At 57.9% G+C, this 23,009-nt stretch overlaps 1 protein-coding gene across 3 annotated transcripts in view; it reads left to right on the top strand.

The window, feature by feature from the left end:
* The first annotated feature begins 458 nt into the window (after positions 1–458).
* CB1H4orf50 (chromosome B1 C4orf50 homolog) overlaps positions 459–23,009 on the top strand; it is a 109,589-nt gene continuing 87,038 nt past the window's right edge. For 2 of the 3 annotated variants that reach the window (XM_086705488.1, XM_086705487.1), the window contains exons 1-6: positions 459–1,955; positions 6,398–6,536; positions 9,537–10,121; positions 18,351–18,480; positions 19,633–19,760; positions 20,590–22,998. In XM_086705488.1, the coding sequence (XP_086561614.1) occupies positions 1,447–1,955; positions 6,398–6,536; positions 9,537–10,121; positions 18,351–18,480; positions 19,633–19,760; positions 20,590–22,998 (3,900 nt within the window). In that variant the 5' untranslated portion in view covers positions 459–1,446. The remainder of the gene's footprint in view (positions 1,956–6,397; positions 6,537–9,536; positions 10,122–18,350; positions 18,481–19,632; positions 19,761–20,589; positions 22,999–23,009) is intronic. The other variant, XM_086705489.1, reaches the window with a different exon arrangement.

Raw genomic sequence — 23,009 nt, 5'->3', positions numbered from 1 at the left:
CACTACTCAGGTTTCAAATCAGAGGACCAGCACCGTCTTTAACGCACAAGTCCCCCTAAATCCACCTGGCCGTGGGGGTGACCCTCTGTGTTCCCTAATTTGCTTTATTCAAAGGAGAAGGAAACGTTTCTCATCTTTACGGCAGGCTGGTTTTGCAGTGTGGAGCCAGGCACCCACTGCAGTTAGGCCCCTCGCCTCCCACAGGATCTGGGAGACAGGGTTCTATTATCCTTGGATGTTTACATTCCAAAGCGATGGTCCCAGGGTCTTCAGAAAGACAACCCTGGGTCAGAAAGCTGCCAAAAAGCTTATTTAGCTTTCAAAAAGATTTACACATATTTCAAAGAGCCGAACAAAGCATATGCAAGTTTTCCTTAATGTTTATTTCTTTTTGTGAGAGCCCAAGGCAGAGGGGCAGAGAGAGGGGGAGACAGGGAATCCGAAGCCGGCTCCAGGCTCCGAGCCGTCAGCACAGAGCCCGACACAGGACTCGAACTCACGAACCCTGAGACCATGACCTGAGCCGAAGCCGGACGCTTAACAGACAGAGCCACCCGGGCGCCCCAAGCCCGGCATTTCCAGCTTGCACTTGCCCTTGCACTGCTCTGCATAGGGCTGAGCACACTGGCTGCTCTTCCTCCCAGAGGCCCCAGAGTGCTCCCTCCTCAGGGTAAATCGGACCAGGCCCTCCCTGCCTCTAAACACCCCTGGGACACCCCGCTGCCCACAGAGAGATGCCTGAGTCTTTGTCCTGGCGCTCGAGGCCTGCACTGATACGGCCCCGGCTCACCTTCTGTCCTCTGCCCTCATTTCTCCTCCAAGTGCCCACGGGGCTGGCCACTCCCTTCGTCTGTCCTGCCGATGCCGCGGGGCTTTGACCCCAAGGCTGCCTCCGCCCGCTGGAAGCCTGTGCTCAGGTCCGCCGGCTGGGGTCCTCCATTCCTGAGTCAACTGACCCGAGTCCCGAGTGGGCTCCCTCCCACAGGACATGCTTCTTCCCTTCGGGGCCTTGGTGCACTCCTTACCTCTCCAGTTTTGGATTTGGACCGGGTCTTGAATCCTGACTCCAGCACCTCCTATACGTGAGGCCTGGATGAGCTCCTCTACCTTCCGGAGCCTCTGTCTCATCATCCACAAAATGGGCACGATGATGCCCACCTCCTAGGGTTACCGGGATGGTTGGGCCGGCTAGGGTGACATGACCCAGAGCGCGGGCGATACCCGGAGCAGCACTAGCCCCCCATCCCCTCTGCCTGGCGAGCTCTAGGTCCCTGATTAACGTCTGCTGTCCTCAGAGAGGAGGCATAGAACTTGATTCACCACTGAGAATTTATATTTCTGACGGTCCTGCCCGGAAATCTCGTTTTATCTCTCTGTGCGCAGCATTAAGCGTTCAATTCCAGGTGACTTTTCCGCAACTTTGTCTTGCTTTGGGTGAGTTCTGGCATGCCAGCTTGTAAAACGAGAGGCGTTCATTCATATTGTATGATGTGTGTGCCAGTGAAACCCAAGGCCTCAGAAATACTCATAAATCATTCACCTGTTCTTGCCCTCCTCAGAGGGTGTTGTCCCACACAATCTGAAGGCACCGCGGCCTCCTGGAAATCTCCAGAAAGTCAGAGTCGCAGATCCACTTCATGGCATGAAGTCTTGACCCGTGAACTTTTGCACGCGATGGAGCCCGCAGCCAGAGGGCGGACTGAGAAAAGCTTCAGCTACGTTGTCAGAGCCCCCGGCAGCGATGGGTTTGATGTGATGAACGTTGACGTGAAGATCGACACGTGCTGGGTATTCCAGGACGTAGAGGACGGTGGTGAGGGGCCCGGCTGTCTTCCGGCAGCGGGAAGCCCAGACACGGATGCGGGCGTGCTCAGGAAGCAGCTGGAATCCTCAGAGCAGAAACTGCTGGCAGCTGTGGACAAGCACGTGATGTCGGAGTCCAGGCTCAGAAGCAGGTAAATTCGGCGTTTGCACCTCTTGCTTGTGTACTTAAGGAATCCGAGCCCCGTAACCGTGTTAGATCGGTGTGTCGAATCGTTTCTGTGGCCGGGGGCGCGGCCGGCCTATGCTACGCAGCCTGCCTGCTGCCTCTGCGACCCACACTGGTCCCCGCTCCCTCCCGTCCTCTGCTCCGCGTCTCGGGCTGAGCCCGCAGTCTCCCGGGCTCCCAGCTCAGGCTTCCAAGTGGGTCCAGCCAACGGGAGCCACCGCGGGGAGCCACCCTCTCCGGGTGACATCTTGGGCCAGCGGTGCCTCAGCCATGCCCGGGGTTCCTCTGCGGTCCTCCCCTGCCTGTGGCCCAGCGTCCCTGCTTCCTCCTCATGTGTCCCTCGGGGGACGCAGGGGCTGCAGTGGCTCCTGCCGGTTGCTTATCTCTCCGTTGTCTGGCGCGTCTGGCCTTTTAGCTCTTCCGTCACCTTCGCAGCAGAGTCCCTGCACTTGTCCCTCGCTGCTGACCTCCGGGGGTGGGCTCTGTTCCCCTGATGGAGCCAACGTGGTCTGGAGGTTGGGCATGCGAGCCCGGCTCCTCCTCAAGGCCCGCGCTCTTTCCTGACCAGTTTCTGACACCGAGGCCCGCAGAGTGAGGCGGGGTCCTGCGTGCATATCAGGGGAGACACCTGGAAACGCAGGACAGCAGTGGCTGGGCTCCACTCTGACAGGTTCACCGAGATCCCAGCGGCCAAGTGTGTTGAATTTGTCCGGGACGTCACCATTTTCTTGTCTTTTCCTTCCTTTTAATAAAGGCGAGTTGTTCAATGTGTATTTACACGTGATTTCCTTTTTGTTTCCTCTCTGTAAAGCTTTTTCCCTGGAGAAACTCACGTCTCAGAAAGATTGGCTTGGTGCTCTATGTGATTGTCCACTCATTCATTCACTCATTCGCTCACCCATGATTCTACCGCCTGCACTCGGCCACCCAAGAGTCATGTGCTAAGTTATAGTAGTTTGCTCAGGCTGCTCTGAGAAAGTACCACAGACTGGGGGGCTTAACGGAGTCTGGGAGTCCAAGTTCAAGGTACAGGCAGGTTTGGTTCCTTCTGAGGACTCTCCCTGTGTCCTCACATGGTCATTCCTCTCGTGTCTGTGTCCTAATCCCCTAGTCTTATGAGGACACCAGTCAGACTGGATCAGGGCCCAGCCATACGACCTCATTTTAACTCAGTTACCTCTGTGAAGACGCTGTCTCCAAATACGGTCACTGTCTGAGGTCCTCAAATTCAACATACGAATTTGAGGGGGACGCAGATCAGCCCATAATATAAGCCCTGGGGGTTGAGACCCAGGGAAGGTAGGGCCCCGGCCCTGGAGAGAGTGTAACCCACACACGGTGTGGATTCAGATCTTTCTCCAGAAAGATGGGCAGTGAAAGCCAGAAAGTCACTGGGCCCGTGGAAAACAGTGGGAAAACGTGTGCCAAAGGAGATCCCTCCATGCAAGGGAGAGACGAGGAGCCTTGGGGGCACCATGAGCGATGCAGAGGAGGGGGTCTCTGCGGCTGGGGCCTGGGGTGAGGCCATCCTGGAGGAGGCATCCCGGACCCGCCTGTGTGTAATGCAGGACACATCCTCTGTTCTCCGAAGGTGGGCCGCACCATCCTGCAGGTGCAGGGGACCAGAGGCTGGGGAGGGTGAACCACCTCATCCAGGGTCACTGAGAGCTGCCGCCGGGGGTCGACCGCACCGTGGGTTTCATCTTGCTAGGGTACGGTTAAGGTTGGTCTTTGGACTTCACTTGGAGGACAGAGCTAAAATTAAACAGCATTTATTATAAAAATAATGAGGCGTTGTTAGAAATTTGAGGAAGAAGAGCCCCTCCTATCTTTATTACCACATCAGTGTTGCCTGTTCATTTCCAACCAAACTGCAACAAAAGTAACAGAAGCTAGCTACTGAGTGCTTACTCTGTTCCAGGCACTGTTAAATCGCCTCTATTTAATCCTTACGGCGATACCCCAAGTGAGGTGATAACGTTATCCTCCATTTATAGACGGGGAAAGGAAGGCTTGGGGTAGTTAAGTGACCTCTCCACAGTCACTCCCATCCAGCCACGTGGTGGTGGGGGGTGGGACTGGGACTTGAACCCCAGTGGCCCCGCCCAGGGTGGTAATAGCAGCGGGGGTGGGGGGGGGCGGGGCGCAGTTTCTCGTGGTGCCCCTGGTTTCATAGCCAGCAGTCTGCAGCTCTGCCTAGTGATATTTGCGTAACTGGTCGCAGGGGAAAATGGCACCTCATTGTCTATTTCGTATTCGTGGGCGTGTTTGTTTCCAAGGGCTGCTGAAACAAATTTCTACAAACCTGGTGGCTTAAGGCAACACACAGGGATGGTCTGACAGCTCTGGAGGCTGAAGCCCTACAGCGACAGCCCCCGGGGCCAACGTCAAGGCGTGGGGAGAGCCGTGGGGGAATCTGCTCCCTCCTCGCTTCCAGCATCCACAGCTGCATTCCTTGGCCCCCGGCACCTCCCCCCACCCACAGAGTCAGCAGATCAGCGGCTAGCTTCAGGGGTCACCTGGGAATCTCCCTCCGCTTCCCTGCTGCAAGGACAGACACCTGTGACGGCAGGAAGGGCCCACCCAGATGGTGTCCAGGCCTTTCACGTCATCACAGCTACAGTCTCTTGCATTTCAAGCTATGTTCACGGGTGCCGGGGATTAGAGCCCGGATATATTGCGGGGCCAATATTCAGCATGCCATGGGGAGATTAGTCATTTTCTGCTTCAAGTATGGGGATAATTACCAGAGTTAAATATTGTCTCATTTTTAGTGTTCTGGGTCGATCTCAAAAAATGGAAAGAGAGGCTTTTCTGATCCCTTTCAGATATCACATTTAAAACACATTTTTTTAATGTTTTATATATTTTTGAGAGAGAGAGAGAGGGAGAGGGAGGGAGGGGCAGAAAGATAGAGGGGGACACAGAATCGGAAGCAGGCTCCAGGCTCCGAGCTCTCAGCACAAAGCCGGACACGGGGCTCAAACTCACAAACTGCGAGATCGTGACCTGAGCCGAAGTTGGAGGCTTAACCGACTGAGCCACCCGGGCGCCCCCATATCACTACATTTTGTAAGCAATCGAGTGCTCGGCCTGACTCTGACTGATTAACGTGGGGCCATTCCTGGGGTTCGGTTTGGAAGGAACCTGATTACAATCCATACAAGGGGCGCACCCTCTTCTGTCGCTTACAAGAGCCTTCCCCAGGGCCTCAGGGCAGGAGAGGGGGCTCTTGTCCTTATTAGGAATAATAATGCATCATTTCATTTCTTCACAATAACCCTTCCGAGCCAGGCACAAGTGCCTCTATCTTACATATGCAGAGACTGTGGGTCACAGTGGGGAACAATCCCAGGTGAGGCCCCGTGGCTGGTCAGCGGCCGGGTCAGGGAGCAAAGCGGGGTCCTCCCCCCGGGGGCACAGAGTCTGTCCTAGCGGAGCAGGCCGCCCTGTGTGGCGTGGGCCGAGGAGTGAAGGTTGCACAGGTGTGGGCTGTGAACGCACTTCCCACGTGTTGCCTGGATTTCTGTCACAGAGGGGAGAGTGGCACATTAAGGGGACTTGGAAGCCAGGCACGAACAGGAGATGGGCAGTCTTTGTGGTTCCTGGGGTCCCAGCGGGACCAGCCTGTCCCCTTGGGTTTCTCTCCATTCTCCTGTGCACCTCCTCCAGACGGAGCTGCAGTCGGGGCTCACACCCGGCCTGCGATACAAGTTCCACATTTCCCCAGGATGATAAGAAAAGGCTTCCTGTGGCTGAGCCGTCCCTAATTATTAGGCCGTTTCCACCTTCTCTCTGTTGTAAGTAATACAGGATGAATGATTTCAATTGCAGAAAACTTTTTCTGAATTTCATTCATTTCCTCGGAAGAGATTTGAAAGGTTATAGGTCACGCGGGGGTCAACAGAGCGCAGGGTTAAGAAAGCATGAGTTCAGGAGTCAGACAGACTGGGCTCTAGGATGCTGTGTGACCTCGGGCAGGTTGCCCGGCCTCTCTGATCCTCCCTTTTCTTGAGGGTGGAGTAGGGGTAAGGCTGCTACTTACCCCTACTGCAGGCTGCTGACGTAGGATGGGTTGACACGACACAAAGCTCTTAGGCCACATGGCACAGCCCTTCTTTGTTGGTGTCGACTGAACTTGGGATTACGGGCTCAGGGATGAGAACGCGTTGAAGACTCTCGATGCGTGGTGCCGTATTGTTCGACAGATATCTTGCAAGCGTTCCAGATCATCTTAAATACGTGTGAATGTTTCGCACAGTGTGATGTTGTCAGAATATCAAACTGGCCCAATGACCAAAAAAAAATAACCCCATAAAACCCACACAAAGGTTGGCCCCAGGGTCTGTGAAACTCTCCGGCCACACTTGCACCCTGAGTAAGCATCTTCCCGCTTCAATGCCGCAGAATCCAGGAGCTAGAGCTGTCGGAGAGACAGCTCCTCCAGAGTGTGGACCGGCTGAACGCCCGCGTGTTGCAGGAAAGGAGCGACGCTGCCCGGGCCCAGGAGAAGCTCCAAGCCCTGCGGGACGAGCTTGCCAGCCAGGTACCCTCTCCTCCCCCTTGTTTCCGCTACTGGTTTCTCCATCCAGCAGGGTGACCCCATGTGCTTGGATTGCAACGGTGCCGGCGGGAGCTGCAGGGCCTGGGGCAGGGTCACGTGGTCTCTCTGGGCCTCAGCGGGCCCCATCTGTAAAGCGGGATCGCCGTCCTGCCCTGCCAGCCTCGCAGAGGTCCTGGCTGGGATCTGCGGGGGGGGGGGGGGGGGGGGGCAGGGGGCTGGCGAAAGCACTGGGTGACGTGCAGGGACCGCGCACGCACCGGGAGCTTTGGCCTCAAGTTCGTTTCTGTGGCCCTTGGAACTGACTTCGGGGAAGCCAGCTCTGGCCTGGGGACAAGCGGGTGATGACTGATGCAGGGTCCCCAGCCTCAGGAGCTGGCACGCAGGTGGGGACGCAGATAGGAAACAGGTAACGCCCAAACCGGGCGCCAGGTGCCAGGAGGAGGGTGCAGGCACGGTGTGGGTGCATGGGGTGGGGGGCGAGAGGAAGCTACAGGAAGCCATCTGACCTGGCCCTTGTGGGAAGGGCATGTGGAGCGTGGGGAACAGCCTGTGCGCAGGCACAGAAGTGCAGAGTGCGTACTGGGGCCGGAGCAGAGGGCGTGGGCACGGGAGAGGGCGCTGGTGAGACTGGAGAGTTCCAGAAGGGCCAGGGTGTGAACCAAGTATTGACTGCAGTGAGGAGCAGGCTTTAGGAAACTTTAGCAGGAGAGGCTCAGGACGGGGTTTGGGGGAAATTATTCTAGATGCGTGGGAGACAGAGATGATGGAGGCAGAGAAACAGGTTGGTGCGTGGGACAAACAGTCGGTGGTTAAGGGGGTGGGCTCCAGAGGCAGGCAGCTGGTGCCAAGCCCTGGCTCTGCCACTCACTGGCTGCGATTTCTGGGCCTCAGTTTCCTCATCTGTGAAATGGGAACAATTATAGGACCAACCCTCTTGGACTGTCGTGTGGGTTAAGAGAGTCGGCACGCGTTAAACACTGACAACAGTCACAGTAAATAACAGCGGCTCCTTTCATGAATATTAATTAGCCTTTCTTGAAATATTCCGGGGGCGATGATGAAGGCTGGAGGGCAGGGCACGTGAGGAAATACTGCAGAGGCAGAAATGAAGGCCTTCCAGGACGGCCACAGGGGGCTCTCAAAGAGGCTGTTTCCGCTGATTGCCGCTTACGGCCCAGCAGCATGGTGGGAAACCAGTTCCCAAAACGGGATCGACTAGAAAATAAGAAAGGGCGCGACGTGTGTAAGGAGGACGGCTGTTTCGTGAGACTTCTGTTTCAGTGGCACACGTGTGCGTGGAAAGGGGCAAGCTGTAAAAGTGTGGGGAGCCGTCACAAAAGCGTGCAAAGCCCCGATGTCGGCCTTCACGGAGACAGACGTGCAGCACGGAAAGATAAGGGGTTCAGTTGAGCTGAAATTCGCCTTCGAAATGCCAGGGAGACATACGAGGGGCAGTTTTTGCTTTGCCCTCTGCGTTGGACTTGGGTGCAGAAAGTACAGTGGATTGCCCGTCTCAGCTCCTAGCACGCCGTCACTCACGTGAAAGGTAGTGCGTTGTGTGGGTTCCCAGCAGGAAGGATGCCACCTCTTCGTGGAAAATACTTCAATAAATATGCTTGGGGCCGTGCCCGATATACATGTAGGTTTTCCAAGACGAGTCAGCCACAGCCCTGCAGTCACGAGTCGTTCCCAGTGTGACGGGAGACAGAGGACGAGGGTGACAAGCAGGGACAGTGCTGTCAGGGGGCTCGGAGGCACCGCGGGACCAGCAGTTGTGTGGGACGCACGCCTTTTCTACACGCATCTCCTTATTACCGTCTCCTGTAACCCGTATGCTCCTGGGGAGACCGGTCAGGAGCCCCACTTCCAGATGAGGGGCACAAAGTCAGAGTGGTGCAGGTGCTCTGCTCAGGGACCCTCCGAGATCGCCTGCCCCAGCTACCACCCAGCCCAGCCCCCCTAACCCCGAACCTCTCCCCAGAGATGCCCACACTTCGGAGCAAGTTTTGTAGGGGTGCGTGCACGAGTTCTCTGTGCTCTTTATGCCCAATATGGGCCAAATGGCAGTTTTGTCCTGTTGCGTCAATGTTCCCAGGAAGCATTTGTGTGCAAAACCATCTCATTTCTGTAGTGACCTGTGGTCCTTCTGAAAGCCCATAAAGGCAGACCCATCTAGGGGATAACGCACCGCCGATTACGGGATAGCTGGGGACAGTTTTCCTCCTGGGGAATCGGACTCCAGGTTTCTCTGCCCCACGTCCCCCAAACCAAGCTGTCGAACAAAGCGTGCCAAGCGGTCCCCAGGTTTCGTCTTCTGCACACGCTCAGTTCTGTCTTCCACCAGATCTCCCTGCTGACAGCAGGCACGGGTGGCTGAGAGAGAGCTTCACATGGAAGTAGTTTGACCCCTTGTGATCGATTCATTCTGGAAACTGGGCCAGGACTCCCGGGGGACTCCCGTGACCCAGTGGTTGGGTCACCCCAGTCCAGCTCACAGCTCAAGGGCCCGGAGGGAGGCTAGGTCTAAGAACAGAGAGAGCTGTGTTCAGATACACAGAGGTTGGAATCCTGGCTTTGGAGACTGATGATGAAACAAGCCACTTATGAGCATCCCAAGGGGGGAGTAACCGTACCTAGTTCTTGGGGGGTATTCCCAATATGGCTGCTGTGGTTTGTCTCAGCAGCCAGAAGCCAGGGCTGGCTGACCTCTGCAGGGCCAGGCGTGAACCCTTGAGGGGTATGGAAATGGAGAGATGTGGGAGGTCCTGGGTACAAGTGGGGAAACCCAGGCGGGTCCAGGAGGCAGCTCTTTATAAAGTGGTGCCGAGGTATTTGGTACTGGAACCGCCAGTGCGGGCCTCCCTGTGCACACCAGCTGATGCCCACCCGGCCCAGTGCACAGTTTCCTTCCAAGCACCACCGGGGAGCTCACGGTGTGCGGGGCTGACTTCCTGACGCCCTCACTCCACCGCCAACTTGTAGGTTCTGGAGAAGGAGCGCGCGGCCAGGCGGCAGCGGTGGCGGCTGCGGCGGCTGCGGGAGCGGCTGCGGCGCAAGGACGAGGCGCTGGGGCGGCAGGCGGCGGCCCTGGAGCGCTGCCGAGGGACACAGCGGCGCCAGCTGGCCCTGGTGCGCGAGCAGGAGCGCGGCCTGCGGGAGCAGGTGCGGCGGCTGGAGCGGGACGTGCGGCGCCTCTGTCACGCGGCCGGCCTCCTGCTGGCGGAGCTGGACGCCCCGGCGGCGCGCGGCCCCCGCGCCCTCGGCCCGGCCGGCCCCGGTGGGGAGGCCGAGGAGCTGCGCGCCCTGCAGGCGCGGGCCGAGCGCGGCGAGCGCGAGCGGGAGGAAGCGGCGCGCCGGTTGCGGGAGCAGCGCGCCACGGAACGCCGGCTCCGCGGGCAGCTGGAGGATCTTCGCTGCTGCATCTACGAGCTCAAGCTGTCGGAGATCGGCCTGCAGGGCCAGGTGGAGGACCTCGCCCAGCAAAACCGCAGCCTGCGAGAGGAGCTGGGGGCCCAAGCCCCCGGGGAGAGCGCGCGCAGCCCTGCCTCTGCTGGTCAGTGCAGCCCGGTAAGTGGCCGCAACCCAAGGCACCAGTGAGTTTTCTGATTTCTCTTTCTCCTACAGCCCCTTGCAAGTCACCAGCGCCTCCGTCCCCCAGTTTTCCTCTTCATCCACTCATCCAGCCTCACCAGCCCCATCCATCCATCCATCCATCCATCCATCCATCCATCCACTCACCCACCCATCCATCCACCCACCCAGCCATCCATCCACCCACCCAAGCCATCCACTCACCCATCCACCCATCCATCCACCCATCCATCCATCCACATCCATCCACCCATCCTTCCATCCATCCACTCACCCACCCATCCATCCACCCACCATCCATCCACCCACCCACCCATCCATCCACCCACCCATCCATCCACTCATCCATCCATCCATCCATCCATCCATCCATCCATCCATCCATGCATTTATCCACCCACCCACCCACCCACCCATCCACCCACTCATCCATCCATCCATCCATCCATCCATCCATCCACCCATCCATCCATCCACCCATCCATCCACCCAGCCATCCATCCACCCACCCAAGCCATCCACCCACCCATCCACCCACCCATCCATCCATCCACATCCATCAACCTATCCTTCCATCCATCCACTCATCCACCCATCCATCCATCCATCCATCCATGCATTTATCCACCCACCCACCCACCCACCCACCCATCCACCCACCCATCCATCCATCCACATCCATCCACCTATCCTTCCATCCATCCACTCATCCACCCATCCATCCATCCATCCATCCATGCATTTATCCACCCACCCACCCACCCACCCACCCATCCATCCATCCTTCATTCCATCAGTCATCTGACCCACCCATCTGCATAGCCAGTCACGTGCCTTCACCCGCCCGTTCTTCAGCACAGCCACCTCACTGCCCATCTGTCCACCTTCTCATCCACCCATCCACCAGTTCACCCATGTGCCTGCACATCCATCCATCTGCTTGTCTACCCATGCTCCATCATCTCATTCACCCCACCATCTGGCTGTCCGCCTCTCCATCCAGCCACTCTACTGGGAGCCAGCTACCCCTCATCCCTCATCATCTGTTCCCTCCTGTCCGTCCAGCTGTCCAGCTGTTAACAAGACCCGGCTGTGTGCCAGGCCCCGTGCCACATGAGTCCCTTGGGTGTGCGTGTTATGTAACTGCCACATGCCTGTAAGGTCTTCCTTCTGAAGATGATGACCCCCTCTCCCTCCTCCCACACAACTCCAAAGGTGGGGACGGTTCGCTGGTGGCGAGTGCCGTCCATGTTTCTTCACTTCTCCTTCCTTAGACTGTGAGCTCCTTGAGGGCAGGGCCCAGGTCCGAGGGCTCTTTGGAGCCTCGGGCGAGCATCATCACCCAGGGAGTCCCCAGGACTACGCACACAGGGTTGGGTCCCTTTCTGGTTCTCTTAATGACTAGCTGTGTGACCTTGGGCGAACTTCTTACGATCTGCAAACAAGAGCAGATTGGACATTGATTCTTTCATTTGACTGACAGTAGAGTAAAAGCTCACGTTTAACCTATCCCTGCCCTGTGTTCTGCACCCTCCTGGGGGTTTTTCAAAGGCATTATTTTCATTCAGTGCTCAAGAAGGCTGTGAGGTGGGTACTAATGGTATCCCCACTCCACATAGGAGGATACTGAGGCTCAGTGAGGCAGTGCATCGATCTGTTGTCACACAGCTAGTGGGAAGCGGACCTGGAGCCCGATCCAGGTTTGATGGGAGTCTAGAGTGCTCTGTTCCTCCTGCACCAGCCTGCCTCCCTGGCAGGGAGAGTTAACTCAGCTCCTTACAAGAGCTCCAGATCCTGCCTCCCTCCAAATTACATCTAAGGAAAAATCAGTGAGCAACCTTACTGAAAGAAGATCACTCGTTAAACAAGCTAACACACACACACACACACACACACACACACACACACACACACAGAATCCACTTTTTCTTTGGATAAGATAAATCTCTTTCACATTAACTAGACCTTTAAATGTGCTACGTTTTCTCAGGGAATGAAGGGCAGCCCGCTTGGCTCATTTTAATAATGAGTTTCTCTGTGGTCATTTTTTCAAAAAGAAAATAGCAACCCTCTGCCCCCGTTTTCTCTCTTCTGTGTGGTCTATTCATTCTTCCTCTATTATATTCGCCAGATAAAAGGAAAGAAGTGTACATTTTTATATTGGCACCTTATTGTAATTCTGGAAAATAAATCGTGTCTGGACGGAAATTGTCATTTATTGGAGCTGCCACAAACACAGTGGTTGAGACAGCAGTTCTGGAACTTGACCTCCAAAGTCAGGGCGGTGGCAGGATTCATGGGCTTCTGAGGCCATGAGGGACAGTCTGTTCGAGCCCCTCTCCTGGGCTGGTGGGTGCTGTCTTCCCTCTGTGCTTTGACGGCATATCTCCCCTCTCTGTCTCTGTGCCCAAACGTCCCCCTTTTTAAGAACACCAGTCACGCTAATGGACCTCATAGTAACTGGTTGCATCTGCAAAGACCTCCCTACCGCCATGTCCAAAATCAGGTCACATTCTGAGATACTGGAGATGAAGGCTTTAACTTGGGAATTTGGGGGACACAATTCAATCCATAACAAGTACCCCTCTGGACAAACAGTCGTGAAGACCCGCGAGGTGGCAGGGACACGGGCTGCATGGCCAGCTTTGCCTGGGTGGATATTGACAATGGCATCTTTATGCCATGTGCGATTTTCCGTGCTCTTCAGCTGTCACTCGTCTAGTGCATCTGAGGAAGGAGGCACTATTTTGTCCTTATTTCACAGATGAGGAAGTGAGGGCACGGAGAGGCCATAACCTCATAGTAGGGTCACGGACATGCTAAGTAGCGGGGCAGGAGCTGTGCCCCCACAGGCTCCTTGGACTTTTGAGTGCCATGCTCTGTCCTCCAGCACTTACTGGTCGGTGGCATAGTAGTCAGTACTAATGGGTGTCCCGTTGGTGCCTCCGCCTGGCTTGGGCCCTAGCTCAGGACAGAGGCTGGGAAAGTTCCTATGACAATTCCCTGCCTGCACAGGATGACAAGACCTCGTAGGTGGAGGGGGTGGGGCTGAGGAAGGGGCCTGACGGTCAGTCTGTGGGTCGCTGCTGGGGACCCTGGCATTTAAAATAGGGGCTGGGGATGCCTGGGTGGCTCAGTCGGTTGAACTGATTCTTGGTTTTGGTTCGGGTCACGATCTCACGGTTTGTGGGTTCCAGCCCTGTGTCAGGCTCTGTGCTGGCAGCTTGGAGCCTGCTTGGGATTGTTTCCCTCTCTCTCTGCCCCTCCCTGCTCGCTCTCTCTCTCTCTCTCTCTCTCTCTTTCAAAAGAAGTAAATGAATATTTTTCAAAAAAGAATATGGGCCAGACCCAGAGCCACAGGGTGTGACAGTCTGCCGGGGTCTGTCTTATTCTCAGAGGGCAGTGCCAACCCCGACTTGGGGCATTTTGGGGCCAAAAATGGCCATCTGGAGAGGGTTCCTGGGGAGGCGTAAAATGCCAGCCAGGTACCAGCTTTCAGGGGAGTATAGCTGAGGTTTAAAATTTCAGTGCTAGAACCTACTGATAACAAAACTGCCCAGCCACACGTTGACCTTCAGGGTCTCAGTGGAGAATTGTATCAAGTTCAGCGGCCCGTGGCGGCACTCCTACAGGATTGTAGGCAGAGTTCTGAGAACAAGGCACGTGTGTGTGGTTTCCAGAAGCCGACAGTATGTTTCCAAAGGGGTTGGAGCCCGGGGGGTGGGGGTGGGGGCGCTAAGAGCTATAGGCAGGTGTTCAGCACCTTTGTCTGCATAGGCATAGTAACCCCCAAATAATCTCCTTTTATAAACCTCCTGGCTCCTGTCACTCTGGGATCAAGTTCAACCTCGTACCCATGGCCTTCAAGGTGCCCACACTCTAGGCTGGGCTCCTTCTCCAGGCTTATTGCCCACTAGCCCCCCACCCCCACCCTGTCCTGGCCACACTGAACTCCTGCAGGCCCCTGAATGCTCCAGGCTCTTGCAGACTGCAGCCTTCCCTGTGTCTAGAAGCTTCTGCAGCCTGCAGCCTTCCCTGTGTCTAGAAGCTTCTGCAGCCTGCAGCCTTCCCTGCTTCTGGAAGCTCCTACCACCTGCTCTCCTCGGCTGCTCTAAAAACCCTTGCTACCCTCTCTCCATTCAGTGGGAATACCACTTCCTCCAAGAAGACTTTCCTGACCTCCAGCTCATTCGCTCCTCAGTGCCCCGGTAGTGCCATGACCCACTTCTGGAGGCCCTAATTCTCACTGTGCAGGGCCTGGCTGGTGTTTGCTCCTCGTCTGAGTCAGCCCTGAACCCCAGGCCCTGACCATGGCCGGGAGGTGCTTGGCAAGCTAGCGGTTCAGTGGGCAAGCGACCACGAAAAGAGATTTGCTCTGCTGCCCATGGAGAATGGAAAATCCCGGCCGGAGGGACGGCCTCACAACGGCAGTGCACTGGGAACCCCGGGTGTCGTCCAGCTCCGGGGAAGCACATGAGATAAAAAGTTACCCGTCATCGGGGAGCCACCCCCTCAACAGCCCGGTGGTTACCTGTGATGTGCCCTGGGCGTCCTGGGTCATGGTGAAGTGAACCGTCACGGGAAGGTGCTTTATTTGCTTCGTATTTACAAGCGCTTTTCCAAGCAGGACCTCATCAGCGCTGGGAGGTAGCCAGGCAGGAATCCCCCTGTCCTTGTACCCAGCCTCACAGTCCAGAGAAGGCACGCCACTGGCCTGGGATCACACACCATCCAGTTTCCAGAACAAATGCCTTGGGGCCCAGGTCCCTGAAGGGACGGGCCACTGCAATGACAAACCATGGCCTGGGGAGGAGTTTGGGGAGAACGTTTCTGTTCAGGGCACGGGTGAGAGGAAAGTTAAAAGGACTGTGGTTTGCAAGACAAGAAGGGGCACCGGGGCTGGAAGGGTGACCCTGCTCTTTGAAATTTTATAGGTGAGACAGACACAGGGGCAGGTAGGGGAGACCTGGGCCATAGACTGCTACAGCAGGGGACAGCCCAGGGGCTGTGGTCTGGACTAGAGGGAGGGCTTGTGCAGGGAGATGAAAACTTACACACTTAAAAATGTCATGCCAGAGCAGAGATCAAGCTCCTGGTGACCCCAGCATCAAGAATGTGGGAAGCTCCCAGAACGTCTCTGCCCCGGCAGTGTGGGTAGAGCGCCCCCTGGTGGCGTTTACAGGAATCGTTTCATTGTGCAGCAAGTTCAAATTCCAGGCAGCCCCCTCCCTGCTCTGGCTCTCACTTGTGCAGAAGTCTGTATTGCATACTTGGGACTCCAGTAGTCAGCAAGGGCTTTAAAGCGTGGGCCGGCAGGGTCAAAAAATAAAACACAGCAGAGCCACGGACATGCAAGTAACACAAAAGGAAAGACGAATGTGTAGTGGTCTTCCACAGAAAGATCAAGTCCATTAGTTACAGAATAAATACACATACACAAAAGCTCAAGGTCCCATTTTATTCTGAATATTGGTCAAATAGTAAAAGTGCCCCAGTGCGGTTTATAGTTGATGAAAATCGGAAACAACCTAAACGTACAATTAGAAGGCCCTGACTTGGTAAGTGAAGGCATCCCTTCTGTCAGAGGTTATGAGGCAGCCGTAAAACACCACGTTATAGGAGAACTTGTGGGGAGATGATCCTTCCGTATCATCAAATGAGAAATGCATGCGGCAAAAATGGGCATTTTGTAGAAACGGACTTTTGAAAGAACTTAAGTGTCTCTGCATAGAAGAAAACCCAGGTGGATATATCCTGACACACTGATCGTGTTTGTGTCCGGATAGCTCTGTATTCCTCATTTTCCTCTTTTTTGCTTATCTTTCCCCATAATTGCATGTGAAAGCTGAAGCCACGTAAAACTGGGGGCCGCTGCCCCCCCCCCGAGCACCGAAAGGCAGGAAGGGTTGACAAGACTGAGCGGGGGTCGGGAGGCGGGGAAGGGCAGAGAAAGCCCGGACCCAGTTCAAGACCCGAGCTCTGGTTCTGTTCTCCCTCCGTGTGTGCTGTGTGACCTTGGACCGGCCACTGTCCCTCTCTGAGTAGTGGTTTGGTCACTTGTGAAATGAAGGGCGTGTAGCACCTTCTTCTAGGATGTCCCCCTGCCCCACCAAGTCGCCTCCCGGAGGCGGGGGGTCTGTGTGTTTTATCCGCAGCGGTGTCCCCAGCTCCAGAACAGGGTGTCACTTAGCTGAGGCTCGGCAAGTATTTGTTGAACCGAATTGAAGTCAACTTGGGTATCGGAACGAAACCCAAACAGAAGCAAACAGAGCTGCGGTGCTGGCCTTCGACGCTGCCCTCCCGGCTCTCCCTCCTCCCTTCTTCCCTCCTCCTTGCCATCGCTCTCTTGCTCCCCTCCACGTGGAGCCTCTGTCTCCCTTTGTCCATCCTGCTCCCTCCTCTTCTTCTCACGACCTCCTCTCTCCTCCGTTTCCTCTTCTCCCCCTCTTTCTGGTGGTGATTTTGATGAAATCAAAACCCCACATGCGGAACACGAGGCCGGCGCCCAGGCCCCTCTGGCTTTGGGGGCTTTGGGCCGAGGCCCTGCTCTGTGGCAAAGCCCCCGGGCGATTCTAAGGTGCAGCCAGGGTTGAGGTGCCTGGTCTGTGAGGACGCTGGACGTGACATCACACAGACAGCCGGGAGGTCCCAAACCCAGAGAGTGAGCGGAAGATGCTTGAGGGAGGGAAGGGACTTGATTTGGGGGAGGGCCAGGGAAGCCCTCTTTGAAGATCTGGCCTTTACGCGGAGCCCAGAGAAGAGCAGGTTAGCCAGGCAGAGGGGTGGGAAGAGAGGCAGGCAGCAGACACTAGGGGTGCAGGGCTCTGAGGCAGGGTTGCGGGGAGAAGGGTCCCTTTAAGGAGCAGAGTGAGGGTGGGGGCAGTGGGGCCCGGGCAGCGGTTTCCTCTTTCTGCACAGCGGGAAGCGTGGGACATCCGAGACAGGAGAGCAACCTGATCTGGTTTCCATCTCACCGGGATGGCTCCACTGCTGAGCAGGGTGTGCAGGGAGGGGCAGAGAGAGAGGTGCGGGCAACCCCCGTCCTTCCTAGGAAGACGTGTAGCCAGGCAGAAGGAACAGCATATGCGGATGTGCAGAGGCAGGCAAGAAGCTGGCTGGGGAGGGGCGGGGAGGCCACCGTGAGCAGAAACCAGGGTGAGGAGTATCAGCCCCCCTGCCCCCACCCCGACAGTGCGTTATGGCAGCCTTGAACTGATCCCAGCCTGGGGAGGGGGAGCCACGGGAGGCCTTGTAGGTGTGAGAGTGCAAGCTAGGGGGTCCCTGGCACTGTGAGTGGGATGTGGGGGGACAGGAGGCCTGGCTACGTGTCGATGCAGGGCTCTGCTGAGAGCAGGTGAGCAGCCAGGGGACAGGGGACAGGGGGACGATGTTACCTGTTCTTCTCTGTTACCCCTGCACCTAGAATAGCACCGGACACACAGTCGGAGCCTAGTAAGTGTTTGCTGAATAAGTGCTGCATACCTGTCTTTCTGCAAGTTCTGCCCATCCATCTATCAAACATTTATTAAGCACCTAATGTGTGCCAGGCCAAGGTGAGGGTGCCAACCACATGAGGCCAAGTGGAAGGCTTGAAGGACTCAAGGTCTAGTGGGGAAGCAGGGGCAGAAGCGAACAGCGCCCATTAGAACCTGGTTCCAAGTAGTGGGGGCTGTGGGAAGACGGAGGGGGCCCGTCCCCAGCCCCTCGTGGATGGTGGATCGGCGCTGGGCTGTGTCTGCACGATGCCCTGCAGGGCGGGTGCCTGCTCAGGGAAGCTCTGTCCGCACAGGTGGCTTGCCGTTTGGGAGAGGCCAAGGGGAAGGGTGTCCCCTGGAGACCCTTGGCTGCAGCATTTGGGACTTGTTGACGGTTGAAGGACAGGACTGCCTGGGGCCCCCGGGCAGGCACCTGCCTCTGCTGGGGGGACACAGAGGACCTTCGGGAAGGAGAGGGGACTGGGAGCCTGTGGTGCCACTCTAGGGAGCCCGGGGGCATCTTGGCCGGACAGACACTCCTCGGAGAACCGAGTGCCACACCTCGTCTGCTGAACTGAGTCTTGCCAATAGGAGGGGGGTTGGCCTTCGGACCAAGGGCACTGGGGCCGGGGTCAGGCCTGGTGCCCTCTGCTCTCAGCCGGGGACCCGGCTCCCTCCCGAGTGGTTGGAGGAAGCATCCTCCCAGCTCCCTCCTTGTGTCTTCCTCAAGGACGCCCTGAGCCAGCTTCACAACGAGCCACTGGCCCTGCCCGGGGAGGGCGCCCTGGATGCCTGCCGAAGCCGAGGCTTGCAGACCACCCTCTGCTCCCACGGCGCCCCTGGCCCGAGAAGCTCAGCAGGTGTGTGGGTGCTGTGGGTGCGTCGGGTGCCTGCGTGGACCTCCGCTGACGGGCTAGCTCGCCTGGGACATGCTAGTGTGCCGGGGCGGGGGCGGGGCGGGGGGGGGGGGTGACTGCCCCATTCTGCAGAGGGGAAGCTAAGGCTCAGAGAGGTAGTGTCGCTTGCTCGATGCCACACAGCTGGAGAAGGTGGGATCAGGGTGTGCGATGTCCAGACAAGGTCCTTGACGTGGGCTCACCTAGACATTGAGGCTCACTCCCTCCGCCCTCAGAAGGGTGCCAGCCAGGTGACACCTGTCCTAGCACGAGGCAGCCGGTGTCTCGGGAGGGGATGTCTTTGCAGAAGACCATGTAACGACTATTCTGTCCCCCCCCCACCCCCTTGACAGCTCAGGGGTGAGACAGGTGTGAGGTCTGGGAGCTGCTAGGGCTCAGAGCCCCTTGTCCCTAACTTGTCCCTCATGGGAACCCATGTGTCTGGTCACAGTCTTGGGCCCGGCTTCCAGAGCCTCTGTTGCAAAAGCCGCTGCACTTGGGGAGCCCCAAAGCCACGATGTCCAACTAGCTGTCTGTGGTTTACGGACAGCCTTCCGAGGCCAAATGCAGTTTGCAGACGAGAGGGTTACTTACACCCAGCGGTGCCGGTGATGGGCCCCCTGACGCTCCCCCTCCCCCCCCCCTCTATTCTATTTCTGGGGAGCAGAGCTGGCAAGTCAAACAGGTCTGATTTGTCCGTGGAAGAAGAAGGAGGCGGGCCGTCTGGTGGTGAAGTCTAGGGCCAGCCCCTTTGTCTGCATGCCAGCCGTGCGGGGCTGGGGGTGGGGCGGGGGATCAGCACCCCGTGCTGCCACGAGGGGGCGGGGTTGAGGCAGGTCCCACGGCAGGTATTCGTCACCTGCGTGAGCTTTGTGGTCAGCACAGGTGGCTTCCAGACCCGACCTGCTGCTCATCGGCGACAGTCATTCCCCATCCGCGAGCCTCAGTTTCCTCGCCTGGCAGGCTGCGGCCATTGGCTGTCTCTGGGGCTCGGAGGACGTGAGTCCGTGAGAAGAGCCGGGCCCTCCCACGTGCAGGGGGCTCAGTCACTGCCAACAGTTGTGAGAAAACCCCTAGGAGGGTCTCTTTAACTCTTGGGGTCCTCTTGCCTCCCAGGCCAGCCCTCCGAGGCGTGCTGCTCCCGGGACCGTGTCGGGGCCGGGCGAGGCCCCTGTGTTGTGGTGGCAGGCCTGGAGGCCACAGATGAGACCCTGGAAGACGTCCCAGGATCTGACCGTGGACGGGTGAGGTCGGAGGCTTTCTGCCAGCCCAGGGCTCCAGCCCTACTGCGCGTGGGCAGTGGGAGAAGGGGCTCAAGAAGGGCTTGGAAGAACGTTCTGGAACTAACTGAGAGGGAGATTCGAGGGGATGCACTGTAACAGCCTGAGACCTGGGTGGGGAGTGGGCAGGTCCCCAGCCCGGGGCCGCGGGTCAGTCAGGCTGCACGGAGCCAAGTTGCCCCTCCCAGGCCCCCCTCCCACCTAGCAGCCCCTCCCCAGCCCAGCCTGTGAGCTGGCCCAGTCTCCTCCCTGGATACATGCACTGAATTAGCATGTCTTGCGGGCCGGCCCTGGTCTAGGCCCAGGGCCCCTGCCCCGCCCTGTCCCCTAGATCTCCCACGACGACAGAAATGTCCGGTGCTCTTGGAATGTAGCCGGTGGCCGGTGGCCGGTGGCCTGTGGCTACCGTATTGGACACGCAGGGCTGAGGAGCGTTAGACGATGCCCACATAGATGTGCAGCGGGATGTGGGGAGGGGGGCACAGTAAAAGAGAACATGAACCGTGTGGGGAAACGGTCAGGGGCTTCTTGAGGAAGTAACGTCTGAGCAGAGATATGCATCGATTGAGAGTAAGCCACGAGGGGATCTGGGGAGGGATATTCTGGGCAGAGGGAAGAGCAGGTGCAAAGGCCCTGGGGTGGCACCAGGCTTGGTGTGCTAGGGAGGCCCGTGTGGCTGGGTGAGGAAGCACCAAGAGCATCAGGAGATGAGGTCTGAGAGGTGTGGGGGACTAAAGAGAGGCAGGGGCCGCTTCACACCTTCCCTTCTCTTCTCTTCTCTTCCCATCCTTAGTGGACTCTGGCTGAGCCCAGCTTGGATGCGCAGACTTTTCTCCTCATCTGTGGCTGCCCCCCCGGCCAGTACAGGGATGGCTCACTCCTCCCCGTGGAGCTGGCCGGGATTTCAGAGCAGAGGCTAGCAGCTGCCCAGGTCCTGGTGCAGACGTCCACACTCCCTCCCTGGGGGCCGGCCGGGGACCCCCCTTCCTTGCCGCAGCTGCTCCTGCTCCGGGAGGCTTCTCCACAAGAATCCCAGATGCGACGGATGCTGGACGCCAGGTTCCCACCTGCTCCCAGAGCCGGAGGACCCACCTGCCGGAATCCCCACTGGAGAAGGGGCCAGAATGCCTCCCTCTGCCACGAGCCCCCCCAGATCTCAAGTCACAAATTCAAGTCACCCAGAGATGTGAAAGGCGCTTGGAAGGAGGGAGGAGGGCCCCCAGAGTGGAGAACCGAGGAGCTGGGGGCGAGGAGGAGTCGGGGCAGGAAGGAGGCAGACCTTGGTGACGAGAGCAAGCTAAGTCAGGAAAGCCGAGACAACCCGAGCCCGGGGGACGGCGTCAGAGCCCCAGAGGGCCAGCCGGTCGAGAACAGGGCCTCAGAGACCCAGGCCTCTGTCTCCTGCCCTTGGCCCAGGCCAAAGCTCCCATGGCCTCTTTTGCAGGAGGAGGCCCCCGTGTCAACTGAGGGTCCCGCACCCCTGAGTAGGAGGTGGAGGGAGGGAGGGCTTTTGTCACCGGAGGAGGAAGAGGCCCCCCCAGCCAGGGCCCAGGGCTCCCAGAGGCCAAGTCCGGGAGGCATTCAGCTCCTTGCAGGGCAGGGCGAGGAGGAAACGCTCGTGTGGTCTGCAAATGCTCTGAATCTGCAAGAGGAAAGCCCTGGGGACCAAAGGCAAGGAGAGAAGGAGGAGAAAGCACCGCCTCTAGAAGGGTCTCGTCTGGCCCACAGGGATGTCCCAGGGGAGCCTGGCCCCGAGGAATGTGAGCACCAGGAAACGCTCTCCCCGGTGGCGGAGGGAGGTCTGACACTGTCTCCCCGATCGGCCTTTCCACCCAGGGGAACTGAACCTACGATCAGTGATCCGTGGGCTCTGAGCCAACAACCTGACAGGTCTGAGCTCAGAAGAGATGAATTTGGGAAGGAGGCAGAAGCTTCTTCCCAGCAACTCTCCATCCTGCAGCATGGGGGCGGGGGGCGATGGTGGCCAACCTCCATGCCGGCCGGAGGAAGCAAGAGTTTGGCTCGGAAGCAGCACAGCCCCCCGGAGAATGCTCACTCCCAGCAGGCTTTGGCAAACCAGGGCTCGGATATTTGTTTGGCCAGAGAGGTCGGACCAGGCGGGACGGAGGTCCTGGGGACCAGCACCGCTCTCCCAGGGATGGTGCCTGATTCAGATGACGTGGGTCCGGGTCCAGAGTGGCCCTCCGAGCTGGGTGGGAACCAGCCCTCCCAGCCACTGAGAGCCCTTGAAGAAGAGAGGAGAAGCTTTCACCGGCTCATCTCTGGGCTGAAACGAGAGAGAAGCCAAGTTTTACGTGACAACGCCGAGCTGCGGGGCGACCGAGAGAGATGCCGTCGAAAAGTGTGCGCCCTCGAGGAAGAGAGGGAGAGAAATGTGACCAAGATGGCGGTCCTCGAACAGGACAACAGCATGCTGGTCGGAGACATCGCGCTCTTGAAGAGGGAGCTGGCCCAATACCGGCAGGTCGTTTCTGACCTGGAAGACTGCAACGGGAAAAGTTACGGCAAAATTTCCGAGCTCGAAGAGGAGAACGATCAGCTGAAAGGGCGCCTGGCCCAGCTTCAGAGAGCCACGGCCAAGAGCGCCAGAAAATCCAAAGGTGTGATGGAGCACGTCACAATGGAAAACCAGGAGCTCAAGGCGCTGATCTCGGAGCTCGGGGTCAGTTACAAAGAGCTGATGAAGGGCGTGGTGGTGGGGATAGAAGACACGGTCCAGGCCTTCAGGGGGGAGAACGCCCATCTTCTGAGCAGGATCCGTGTCCTGGAGACAGAAGTCGCGTTGGGGGCCAGCACAGCTGGGGGCCGCTTGGTGAGAGCGGAGGAGGGTCCGCAGGGGGAAAGCAAGATGGCGGGGGGCAAGGAGGGTGCTGTGGAAAGGGGGGTGCAGGTGACTCAGCTGTCAGGGCAACTGACCGCAGAAGCCCACGGGCCGCCCTTGGAGGAGAAACCAGGTCTGGCTGGCAGGTGGATGGGGCCTTCCTTATGCACGGAGAATTCCAGAAATGATGGCAATTCAGCCGCTTCGTCGCTGGTGGGGGGAAGTGCCGAGGTATCCAGTGCCCCGCGAGGAAACATCGACGGAGCAGGAGTGAGAGAAGCACGTTTGGAAAAGGAGGAGAAAAGACCATGGTGTTCTGCAGACCCAGGGCGAGCTCTGAGGGCAAGCAACGGCCCCCAGGTAGGTTGATC

The sequence above is a fragment of the Puma concolor genome, chromosome B1, assembly GCF_028749965.1.
Source record: "Puma concolor isolate L17-30 chromosome B1, mPumCon1.1.hap2, whole genome shotgun sequence".
Taxonomy (NCBI): domain Eukaryota; kingdom Metazoa; phylum Chordata; class Mammalia; order Carnivora; family Felidae; genus Puma; species Puma concolor.
The sequence above is the reverse complement of the archived record's forward strand: the minus strand, read 5'-3'. Positions and strand labels throughout refer to the sequence as shown.